Source organism: Zootoca vivipara, chromosome 13, assembly GCF_965207765.1.
Source record: "Zootoca vivipara chromosome 13, rZooViv2.hap1.1, whole genome shotgun sequence".
In the NCBI taxonomy this organism is placed as follows: domain Eukaryota; kingdom Metazoa; phylum Chordata; class Lepidosauria; order Squamata; family Lacertidae; genus Zootoca; species Zootoca vivipara.
In genome coordinates, this window is record NC_142596.1 from 13,224,138 (window position 1) to 13,237,117 (window position 12,980).

The 12,980-nt window shown below is 44.3% G+C and overlaps 1 protein-coding gene across 3 annotated transcripts in view; it reads left to right on the plus strand.

The window, feature by feature from the left end:
• The window catches only part of SLC12A1 (solute carrier family 12 member 1), a 71,540-nt gene that overhangs the window by 24,213 nt on the left and 34,347 nt on the right, over positions 1-12,980 (plus strand). For all 3 annotated transcript variants that reach the window (XM_088657387.1, XM_035131125.3, XM_035131126.3), the window contains 5 exons: positions 1,970-2,097; positions 7,283-7,367; positions 9,184-9,335; positions 11,254-11,361; positions 11,911-12,034. In XM_088657387.1, the coding sequence (XP_088513513.1) occupies positions 1,970-2,097; positions 7,283-7,367; positions 9,184-9,335; positions 11,254-11,361; positions 11,911-12,034 (597 nt within the window). The remainder of the gene's footprint in view (positions 1-1,969; positions 2,098-7,282; positions 7,368-9,183; positions 9,336-11,253; positions 11,362-11,910; positions 12,035-12,980) is intronic.

Genomic DNA, 12,980 nt, shown 5'->3' on the forward strand with positions numbered 1-12,980 from the left:
TGCTTTTGCATCTTATTTATCCGCCTCTGTGTTCATCGATGACAACCTGGTGCCTTAGAAAAAGTCATATTTTATAGATGCAGACTAAATGGGGAGTTTCCATTACCTGATGACTGCACAGGAAGTTTTCAGACTCTTATCCAATCAGGAGGATCTGTGTGGAAGGCAGTCCTTGTGGACATATGCAGAGCCGTAGCTAGGTGATCTTGCACCCGTGTAACCGTCCAGATTGCACCTCCTAGCCACAGAAAAATTAGATCTTCCTCCCAAGTAGACCTGGCAGCCCCGGCCTCCCAGCAAGTAGACCAGAGAGCACTCGCCCCACCCACCCACCTACCCACCCACCAAGCAATGTGGTAGACCTGGAGGTGCCAATGAGGCCATGGACCAGTAGACTGGGCAGCGCTTCCAGTCCCTCTGCCAGGTAGACTGGTGCCTCCCAGCTCTCCAGCGGGTAGACCAGGGTGACCAGGGGATGACTAAGCAGCCACAAGCTCTGCTGTGGTCTGTGGGGCTCCCGGCGGAGGCAGGCAGGCAGGCAGGCAGGCAGGGACAACTGGCAGCCTAGCCCTCAGCCCGCTCTCCATATTTATGGACATATTTTAAAGCCGCTTTTGCACACACACCCCTCGCCTGCGCCCCTGGCAGGGCACTTCCTTGCCACCCCCTAGCAACAGCCCTGGACATATGCACAGTGATGCAGGGAGGGGTGGGAAGCAGAACTAAGTCAACATGAGATGATTCTGGGATTAAATACATACGCAACTTTATTGATTTCAGAGAATTAGAGTGGGAGTAAGCAGGCACAGGTCTCCTTTTAAACCCCAGGAGTGGAATCCGAGCAAGGCAGTCTTGAATCAGGTCTGCTCCCAAGGCCCCGCCCCAGGACATCAGAGCACTGGCCCCAGTGGTGGAGATCCCTCTGCCCACCCACCCGCCCCTGCAGCTAGGCCAGGGGTGGCCAACTCCCAAGAAACTGTGATCTACTCACAGAGTTTAAAACTGGCAGTGATCTACCCCCTTTTGGGGGATTCAGTCAAAGTTGTTGAGCTATTTTTTAAGGGAGGAAAGCCCTGGTTTTTTTGGGTTCAGGTCAAAGTTTTTGAGCTTCTTTTAGGAAGGAGGAAGGCCCATTTTTAGGGGTTCAGGTCAAAGATGTTGAGCTTGTTTGACGGAGGAGGAAATCCCTGCTTTTTGGGGTGCAAGGCAAAAATGTAGAGCTTTTCTTAGGGGAGCCAAAGTTGTTGAGCTTCTTTGGGGGGAACCAGTGATCTACCACAGATGTCCAGTGATCTACTGGTAGATCACAATCTACCTGTTGGACATGCCTGAGCTAGGCGATGCATACCAAAACATGCTCGGCCACACTGAGTGAATTCTACTATTCCTCCCCCTATGCTACATGCCACCACAAATCGTGGCTTCTCAATGAATCAGGGTGGGGGAACTTTGGCCCCCCAAATGTTACCGAACTACCATCAGCTCATTGTTTTAGTTCAGCAACATCTGAGCTAAACATCTTAGGGCCTAGCTTATATTTTAATTACTATTTTGTTAATGTTTTCAATATTGTTTTATAGATTCTAAATGCTTCATTGATTTGTTAATCACATGACTTGCCATAATTGTGAGGTTTAGCTTATTTTTAGTTGCTGTTTTGTTAAGTTTTTTTTTATAGATTGCAACTGTTTTATTGATAATTTGTTAATTATTTTATATGCTGTATTTGCATTGTGCTATTATGTTTTAGTATGTTATGGTTATTTATTGGTTGTAAGCTGCTTTGAGATTCATTTGAATGAAAAGCGGCATAGAAATACAAGAAATAAATCAATCAATCTGAAGGGCCAAAGGTCCCCCCTGCCCAATATACAAGACAGAGACCGAAAGGGGATTCTGCAAGATATAAAATATCAGTCCGTGACATGCCTTCAAAACTTCACAGTGATTTTTCTCTTTGCCTTTGCAGCCTCCATATTTGCGGAAAACTTCGGACCAGATTTCAGAGGCGACGAAGGATTTTTCTCTGTGTTTGCCATTTTTTTCCCTGCAGCCACTGGAATTCTTGCTGGAGCCAATATCTCCGGAGACTTGGAGGTAGGCACAAGCCCCTGTTCTGCAAGATGAGTTGCAACATCTAGAACGTCCAACATCTAGAACTTCCGCTTGCACACTTCCTGGCAAAATGGGTACAACATCTTTGGTATTTAGGGCTGTTTCCACACCCCTGCTATTTTCAGGAGGGATACAGTCATAATATTAATACTAATACTAATAATAATTTTATTATTTATACCCCTCCCATCTGGATGGATTTCCCCAGCCACTCTGGGCAGCTCCCAACAGAATATTAAAAATAAAAATCAAACATTAAAACTTCCCTAAACAGGGCTATCTTCAGATAATAATAATAATAATAATAATAATAATAATAATAATAATAATAATAATAATAATAATTTATTATTTATACCCTGCCCATCTGGCTGGGTTTCCCCAGCCACTCTGGGCGGCTTACAACAGAAAAATGAAACGAAATAATCTATTAAACATTAAAAGCCTCCCTAAACAGGGCTGCCTTCAGATGTCTTCTAAAAATCTGGTAGCTGCTTTTCTCTTTGACATATGATGGGAGGGCGTTCCACAGGGCAGGTGCCACCACCAAGAAGGCCCTCTGCCAGGTTCCCTGCAACTTGGCTTCTCGCAACGAGGGAACCGTCAGAAGGCCCTCGGTACTGGACCCCTTTGAACTGTGCTCGGAAACATACTGGGAGCCAATGTAGATCTTTCAAGACCGGTGTTATGTGATCTCGGTGGCCGCTCCCAGTCACCAGTCTAGCTGCCGCCTTCTGGATTAGATGTCTTCTAAAAGTCAGATAGTTGTTTATTTCCTTGACATCTGATGGGAGGGCGTTCCAAGGACCTCTGCCTGGCTCCCTGTAACCTCACTTCTCGCAGTGAGGGAACCGCCAGAAGGCCCTTGGAGCTGGACCTCAGTGTCCAGGCTGAATGATGGAGGTGGAGATGCTCCTTCAGGTATACTGGGCTGAGGCCGTTTAGGGCTTTAAAGGTCAGCACCAACACTTTGAATTGTGCTCGGAAACGTACTGGGAGCCAATGTAGGTCTTTCAAGACCGGTGTTATGTTGTCTCGGCGGCTGCTCCCAGCCACCAGTTTGGCTGCCGCATTCTGGATTAGTTGTAGTTTCCGGGTCACCTTCAAAGGTAGCCCCACATAGAGTACATTGCAGTAGTCCAAGCGAGAGATAACTAGAGCATGCACCACTCTGGCGAGACAGTCTGCGGGCAGGTAGGGTCTCAAGCCTGTGTACCAGATGGAGCTGGTAGACAGCTGCCCGGGACCCAGAATTGACCTGCGCCTCCATGGACAGCTGTCAGTCCATGGACAGCTGTCAGTCCAAAATGACTCCCAGGCTGCGCACCTGGTCTCTCTGGGGTGCGGTTACCCCATTCAGGACCAGGGAGTCCCCCACACCTGCCCACCCCCTGTCCCCCCAAACCAGTACAGTCAAACCTCTTCTTACGTCCATCTCCGCTCGCATCCATTTCGCCCAACAAACCCGGAAGTAATTGGCGGATATGCCACCGTTCGCGCATGCACAGAAGCGGGCAATCACTGGCGGATTGTGGTCGTGAGTAGAGGTTCCACTGTACTTCCGTCTTGTCAGGATTCAACCTCAATCTGTTAGCCTCCATCCATCCTCCAACCGCCTCCAGTCACACACTGGAAAATGCACAATTGGTGTTTATTTGGAGCTCTTGTGCAACAAACCCGCTTCCCCCAAAGACGAGACTTTTTGTGATAAGGAAAGCGATGGGGAAATGCCACTGGGAAGTGTAGGATAACACTTAATTGGCACAATGTCATCTAGCCTCTCCACAAACAAACCAGAATGAATGCTCAATAAAGAGCAAAATGTGGCTTTCCCACAAACAATTCAGGGCAGAGGTGCAAAGCGGGGCAATTCCTGCACATAGAAGCGTGCCTCTGGACCCTCTGAGCTAAGCACCCCACTTGTATTGTCTAATGAAACAGCCAGCTACACAGATTTAACTACATTTGTCTTCCAGAAGCGGACTATGAAATTTAAAAGGCCACTTCACTAACTCTAGAAGCAGAATATTAATGGGCCCATTATCAGGGCACCGCACATCGAAATGAGCTATGCAATTCCTATTACCACAGCTTTGCTAATTCATAAAAACTGTACATGCGGCGGACTTCAAATTTACAACTGGAGGCCCTAGAGGGAAATGCAGAGTTTCTCTCTTCAAAGTGGATTGGGTTAGGCTTAGCAAAAGGATCATTTCTTTTATTTCAGTCTTGTCCTTCACACAGCTATGTCTTACATTACTACAAGGCGATTTGCACAAAGAGCTAACTAGCTAGTACTGGTCAAGTATCTTATACGTATAAGTTTTTTGGTGCAAGCACAGAAACATCTAAGGTGCGAGCCATTCCCCCTCCCCCTTTTTATTTTACTCCTATTTGGTTATAAATACATTTTTCCTCTCTTTGTGCTTCCGCGCTCTAAGCCTTCAGGGAATGGCATCTGGGCGCCTTTCGATTAAATGATGAAAGCAGTCGATTCTTACAGTCACATGTCGACTCCGAAAACTGCAGCCCACATTAACTAATACACTGCTTACAACCTTTCAAGTTAAGTCACGAGGGTAGCAACATGTGGAGCAAAAATGTGGGTGGAAATCTGAATGTCATTTCCGCATGTACCATTATGCCTTACCGCTTTTAGGCGGTGCCCAGTTTCCACCAGTGTTTAGATAAGCTAAACATAGAAAAGATGTTACCTGCGTGGTTTGGGAGTGAGTTGGTGGGTTTCCTTTTTTGACCTCCATTTCCCCCAGCCCCAATTTCCATGAAATCCACTCAGTGCAGGGAACATAGGAAGAGCATAAGAAGTTGCCTTTTTATGAGTCAGGCCACTGGTTCATCTAGCTCAGTATTGTCTACAGTGACTGGCAGGTTTTCAGGTAGGAAATCTTGCTTGGGTTTCTTAAAAATGACTGGTTTGTAGTTTATACCAGAGTCAAAAATCTTGGGAGCTGGAGCTGCCCAGTCCTAGTACCAGTGATTTTCCCCTAGGGGTACGTATACCCCTAAACATTTTGTGAATCTTTGTGCTTTTGTCCATTTAGTGTATTTATTTTTCCCAGTTTCAACTATAAAATGGTGATTTTCTTGAGTCAAAATGAGAGTACCCCTAAACATTTTTTAAAGGAAAAAAGCACTGCCTGTTTTAGTCATTCATTCATCTTACCGTATACACCACCCTATCATAGCTGCCAAGTTATCCCTTTTTTTAAGGGATTTTCCATTATGCTGAATAGGCTTCCTCACGAGAAAAGGGAAAACTTGGCAGCTATGCACCCTATACCCAGAGGTCTCAAGGCGGTTCACAACAAGACTACAACATATAAAATCAAGCCAAAACAGTAACCAAGTAATGCCTAGCACCACCCAACCTGTCTCAATCACACATCACTAGCATTGCTTGAAAATAGTAAAATAAAGCAGAGCACTGGGAAAGGGAAGAAAAGTTCTTTTTCCTTGTTTAGGTAAGATTTTAATGTTTAATAGATTGTTGTATTTTAATATTCTGTTGTAAGCCGCCCAGAGTGGCTGGGTAAACCCAGCCAGGTGAGCGGGGTATAAATAATAAATTATTATTATTATATTATTATTATTACTTACATCATCTTCATATTTACAGTGGCTTTGGAGTCTAAGCCTATGTGATGGGGCTTATTGTTGTTTTTGAATTTATATACCACCCTATACCTGGGGGTCCCAGGGCGGTCCACAAAATAAAATCAATATATAAAACCACAAAATACATAATAAAAATAAGAACAAAAACTCAATAGCTGCCCCCTATTAAAAAAAACACATTTTAAAAGGGCATAGGATGTAAATCAGATCAACCAAAGGCCTGATTAAAAAGGAACGTTTTTGCCTGGCACCTAAAGATGTATAATGAAGGTGCCAGACGAACTTCCCTGGGGAAAGCATTTCACAGACTGGGAGCCATTGCAGAGAAGGCTCCATTCTCGCGTTGCCGCCCTCCGGACCTCACAAGGAGGAGGCACACAAAGAAAGGTCTCAGGAGATGATCTCAGGGTCCAGGTAGGTTCATATGGAAAGAGGCGGCCCTAGAGGTATGGCAGTCCTGAGCCATTTCTAATGGCCCTCTCATGTAGAAGAGAGAGAGAGAGGGAGAGGCAGCAGAGCTATAGGGGTTTAGCAGCAAATAACAGTGTATTTCCCCTTGGCTAGCTATTAGCCTGTACCCTGCCCTCTGCTGAATGGAGGTGTGCAAGGTGTTTTATACCCAGCAGTCTCTACCAGCTCTATGTGGAGATGCCAGGGGTCACACCTTTTCTTACCCTGTCATAGAATCATAGAATTGTATGGTCGGAAAGGACACCTGAGGGTCATCTAGTCCAACCCCCTGCAATGCAGGAATCCTGCCCACAGCCATCCCAGAGTAGGCTCGAACCACCAGCCTTCTGGTTAACAGCCAGATGCACTGAACCACTGCACCACTAGAAACCTGGGACCTTCGGCATGCAAAGCATATGTTCTACAGCTGAGCTACTGCCCTTCCCCTAACTATGCCCAGCTATGCCCATTAAACACAAGGGACGCGGGTGGCTCTGTGGGTTAAACCACAGAGCCTAGGGCTTGCCAATCAGAAGGTTGGCAGTTTGAATCCCCGCAACGGGGTGAGCTCCCGTTGCTTGGTCCCTGCTACTGCCAACCTAGCAGTTCAAAAGCACATCAAAGTGCAAGTAGATAAATAGGGACCACTACAGCGGGAAGGTAAACGGTGTTTCCGTGTGCTGCTCTGGTTTGACGGAAGCAGCTTTGTCATGCTGGCCACATGATCTGGAAGCTGTACGCCGGCTCCCTTGACCAATAACACGAGATGAGCACCACAACCCCAGAGTCGGTCACGACTGGACCTAATGGTCAGGGGTCCCTTTACCTTTACCTTTATGCCCATTAAACAGCACATTAACCATGTACATATAAAACATCCCTGCACAAAATCTCCAAATTGCCTACACAATTTTAGACTTATTGTCACATTATCCCAAGGACAAGAAACTATTTTTTAAAAAAAGTATTTAAATTCTGTAACAGAACTGTTTGTGAACGCAAACACGCAGAGGATGTGCAACCCTGTGTGTGTGTTTTTAAAATGACTATTCATTGCAGTCTTTTTATTGTAATATTCTAGGATCCACAAGCTGCTATACCCAAAGGAACAATGCTGGCCATTCTGGTTACAACTATTGCTTATGTAGGTGTAGCAATCTGTGCAGGTAAATAAGAAGCATATGTTTGCATTCTAATCCAGAGTACTGTATATTCCTAATTAATATTCTTAGGTATGTTTAAAGTCTTGTGCTCAGATCATCACTTACACTCATTATTTGTTTATCTTATGGATTTTTTATATAGTAAAACAGATGTCTATTAGTAAGTAAAAACACAAACTTGAAAACAACATTCGCCATTTCACTGCGTAGAATTGGATCAGCTGTGGATTCACAAATAGCTAAAGAGGCTCCTTTTCTAGGAAAAGTTCATGGAGTTGAACTATTCCACTGTGTTGAACTTGTGACTTCATCATATGGAGAGCTTCCACCAGTGCTTGGCTTATGGAAAACTACAAGTGCCATCAGAACGAGTTAGGAAAAATACTTTCAAAGAACAGTTCTCCTTCATCTTGCCTCTTCCTGTTTGCATCCCTGCCATTAGGGCAATCAGATGTGTTGATAAGACAAGAGAAACCAGTTCTGGTTTTCTCAAGGACTAGCTGATTGCCATCTTTAAAAGGAGGGAAGATAATTTCCCACAAGGCCGGATCAGCTGGCTGCTTGCACGGCCAGGAGGGACTGAGAGCAGCTGTGCTTGAATCCAGACTTGGGATAAAAGCCTTCCAACTTACAAGTCTTCCCTGTTTGAGCTGGAGCCTGTAGAGTAGCTAGCAGGAGTCCCTGCTCTGTTGACCAGGCATCAGTAAGAAGAGCACTGCTGGATCAGATCGAAGTCCCACCTAATCCAGCACCCTGTTCTCACAGTGGCCAGCCAGATGCTTGTAGGAAGCTTGCAAGCAGAACCTGAGGGCAGTAACGCTCTCCACCCTTCCCTGCAATTTCCAGCAAGTGGTATTCAGATGCAGTGGAACTCGAACATAGCAATCATGGCTAGCAGCCATTGATAGCCACCTCCTCCATGAATTTGCCTAATCCTCTTTTAAAGCCATCCAAGCAGGACATGAGGGAGACAGCCAAGGTCAAAAGGCCAGGCTCCTGGAATCTACCTGACCCAGCCAATCCAGAGTCTTTACCCTGCCTGCCTATTGGAAGGTGAGATGTTGCGCACTCCCCATCTCCTTTCCATGCCTGAAGAGGGCTCTGAGGACGGAGCTCACATTGGATCCACGAGCCATTCAGTGGCTGCTGACCACAATGACTATGCTCCACTGTTGGAGACAGTCTTCTGAATACCAGTTGCTGGAAACCACAGGAGGGAAGAGAGCTCTTGCAGCCAGATCCCGCCTGTGGGCTTCCCATGGGCATCTCGTCGGCCTGTGAGAACAGGATGATGCCCCGGTCTGATCCAGCAGGGAACTTCTGATGCTGTTATGTTCTCATTAGGTTGTGTCTCTGATAGCTGGAGCCCATGGTAGTTGCTTTGTGAAATTAGTGGCATGAGGGCAAGCTATCTGCACTATTTTTAAAGCATAGCAGAACATGCTCATGATAGAACTTCCTATCATTCTCACAGACTTCTGTCTCATAAGTCTAAGATCCCCACTACCTTTCAGATTCTGCAAATACCCCTTAAGGTTAAGTAAACCCATCCAGGTCAGGCACTGGGCATTTCCAAATTCCACACATGTCCTAGTTTGTTGAATGTACACTAGGCTTCAGCACAAAACGCAGAGCAGTAATAACACCGCTTTAATGAATAGTGGCATTATTCGCAGCGATGAGAAAGAAACAGCGCCCTACCACCCCAAGATGATAGAGGTGGGAAAGCATTAAGCAATTGAAGATGTACGCGGCATGGTGAAAGTATTCTCCCCCTGTCACAAGGAAGGGAAATAATAATATGCTGTTGTTTCCACAGCTGCTTGTGTCGTACGTGATGCTACGGGGAACGTCAATGATACAGTTGTATCCGGAATGAATTGCAATGGATCATCTGCTTGTGCCCTAGGCTATGATTTCTCCAGCTGTAAAACCCAGACATGTGCTTATGGGCTGATGAATAATTTCCAGGTTCAAAAGAGCTCTAATTATGCAATTGGTATAATCATATGTGTGTTGTACAACTGAGGAAGCTGCATACTATATATATATAATAACACAAACGAACACAAGGTAACCACGCAGCAGAGTGCATTTTGTGGGGGTTTTTTTCAATACCTTTGTTAACACCCCAGCTAAGATACATGACCTGAAATGAGATTCAACCCATTCTGCTGTTGATGTGTCAATTCACATACCCAGACAGTGTTTTACATACCCCAGAGTCGGACACGACTGGACCTGATGGTCAGGGGCCCCTTTACCTTTAAAGGCTCTAATGATCATGGCTCAGAAAGTTTCTAACTTGAACCAGAAAGGCTCACCCTCTCTGAGGCCTGGACTACAAGTGAACGAGAAGAATGTAGTGCAAAACCCAAACGTGATTATGGGTTGGTGAATAATTTCAAGGTTCAAAAGTTCCAGTTATGCACCGTCTTGAAAGAGTTTCACAACACAATATCTCATGCATTTTCACTTAAGAAGTAAACCTCACTCTTTCCAAATGGGGATCAGTTGCTTATAAGTGTGTTTAGGATTGCAGACTTACTGTTGTTGTAACTACCTGACTTCCTGGCAGGGGAGTTGCTATTCCTTGCTGGGAAGGGGGAAGGTGAGGGTTGGGGGGGGCATTGTGGTGCAAATGCACAGGCAGAAGCACCAGGTTGGCAGCACTGGTGAGTTTGCACCACATCGCCCTCCTCACTGCCTTGCCCCTCCAGGTAAGCAGCAGCAAATCAGATGAGCACCTTTGTCCCACCACAGATTGTATTAGATATGCACCCAAAGGAGTTCCAATTTGTACACAGAATCTCATGCACCCCACAGCTTCGCAGCTCACTGCAATTGTGATTGGGGAGGTGTACCGTAATTGTGCTTGTGCAAAAGGATGCCTGGGTTGCCATACTTCAAAAAGTAACAGGACACCCCAAAGGTTGTTGAACTTTTTTTTTAGGAGGACCCCCAAAATTGTTGCCCTTTGTTCGGAAAATGCCATAAAAACGCAATTTTTCAATTGACTTCCCTAAGACCTGTCACCTCATCTGAATTGAATGGGAAAAGCCAAGACTCCTCACAAGTTCAGGTTCCAAAGAGAAGCAAAGCAGAGCAGTGGAGACCTACTTGTGTACTGCTAAATTGCATTCTAAATGATTCAGAACATAAAGACGAGCCACTCTATGAACAATTGTGTAAGCCTGGAAGCTCATTCTTTTAAACAATTTAAAATATATGCATTAGAAACACACGTTTAAAAATTATTTACACTCTAATATTGGTCTAACCAGAGTTACATTATCTATCTGCCGTTTTGGTGCTCCAGTTAGTAGCATGGCAAAGACAAATTGAAGAGCTCTTCACCTTAAATGGATACAGAACTGCTTCTGAAAAGTTGCTGATGGAAACTGTCCATTAATATATTGGCACATGCCATCTTTCAATATCTGAAGAATAAAGTCTGGGTTTGATATTATTACACTTGTAGGCTTCTATCTAGAGGACATGGAGATCACTCACTTTTTAAAATGTAGCAGACTTGTTCCTTGGAACACCTCGTTCTTAATATGATGCTGTTTCTGAATGGCACCATTTGCAAAAGAAATAAAAAATACTGCCTTTGGCTTCAGTGAGAGCAGGGCAGGCCTGAATTACAGAACAGTCTTCCACATTACCAGGAAAATGGTTTTCTTGACAACAACAGTTAATTTGCAGTGCTGGGTACAGACTCATTGAGTTTTTAATGGGTGACTTAAAAGATAATAGAGAGGAGGTTGGAAATAGTAGTACTACCGGTACCATCAATGCGGCCACAGGAAACATTGGGATGTTCTGGTAGAACCCTTGCTTACATGAGCTTCACGGCTTTTGTGTGTGTGTGTTTTCCCCCCAAAAGGTCATGAGCATGGTTTCAGGGTTTGGTCCTTTAATCACTGCCGGAATATTTTCTGCAACACTTTCATCAGCTCTCACTTCGCTTGTCAGCGCACCCAAGGTTTTCCAGGTAAGGCCAAAAGCACAATCTCTCTTGTTCTTCTTTTGTGTCTAATTGGTTGGTCCACATGCATGGGTATGCCTTGCACAACGTTTTTTTTTTAACCAGCTGGATCTGATATACAGAGTTAGGGCAATGAATGGCACTGAGGAAGCAAAGTTGGTTGCCACATGCCAGTCGTTGCGGGCTGAACAATTTGAAGAGGTGCTGTACCTATTCGATTGCCAGCCAGATCCAGGTTTACAATAAGGCACTCTTGGAAAAGATGTAGACTTCCCACCCCACTGTGATGAAATTGATGGCCAATTCTTACATTACCAGAACGCTGTGCTTTTGCCATTTCTTCATACAGTAGTTGCATCCTATACCATGGTAATTTCTGAAACCAATTATGTTGGCTCCCAAGAAAAGGCTGTGCTGGAGTTAAAGTGTCATTTATGCCTCCCTCCCTCCCTCCCACCCACCCACCCATCCCCATTTCACATTTGAAAAAACTTTTTTGTTGCATTCAACACACCCAGCCCTACCTTTCTGAACTAAGTTCTGCTCTTTTGACAGGCTCTCTGCAAGGATAACATCTACCGAGCACTCCACTTCTTTGCCAAAGGATATGGCAAAAACAATGAGCCAATTAGAGGATATGTTCTGACATTCATCATTGCCATGGCCTTTATTCTGATAGGTATGTATATCACAAATAGCACTTTCCCCCCAATAGTTTCCCCCCCCTTTATCAACCCTAAACCTCCTTTGGAACCATTCCTTGTATTTCTGAAAATGCTTACACACACACACACACACACACACACACACTATATTGAGTTTTTAGTTTAATTAATTGTACAAATATTCCATTCTTCCTTCAAATTAAATTACACACAAAAATAACCAAAATAATTCAACATCTGATAATGCTGTCACATTAATTCTTAAGTCTTAAAGTCTTAAATTCTTTGAATGTTACTTCCCTCCACCTCATTGCGGCTCCTTACTTCTTCATTATCTTTATGACTGTGTCCTTATTTTCCTTTAAATCACTTATCTTACATAGTATACATTATCTATCTGTTATCTAATTTGCAAATTTTAATCGGAATGCATTAAAGGTATTGTTTGGGAACAATGTTTTTTTCCCAAATACCTTCTGTAACAATCCCGCTCCTTTTTAAATTTTTGTTTTGATTGATTCCTGATTACCTCTGTCATTTTTGCTAGTTCCAAGTATTCACGTAGTTTAATTTCCCATTCTTCCTTAGTAGGGGTTTTCTCCCCCTTCCAATTTTTGGCAATCAGCATTCTCGCTGCTGTTGTTGCATATGAGAAAACCCTCCTCTTATCATTTGGAATGTCAAAGAAAAGCTTACTTCCCTCCACAAATGTTGGTTTAAACATTTTTAAAACTCATCATAGACAATATCCCCCCCAATTTTTTTAATTTTTTTCAGAACCCCACCACTAGAAAATGCTATTTCAACTGTTAGGCTAAACAAACAAACAAACAGAATAATCATATTGCAAGGAAAAGGCATATGTAAAAAAGGAAGGGCATACTTTTTTGTCAACATTGATTGTTAATGCATCTTCCGCTCAGAGCTTTCATCAAAGTCAGGAGAGTTGCTTGAGATTAG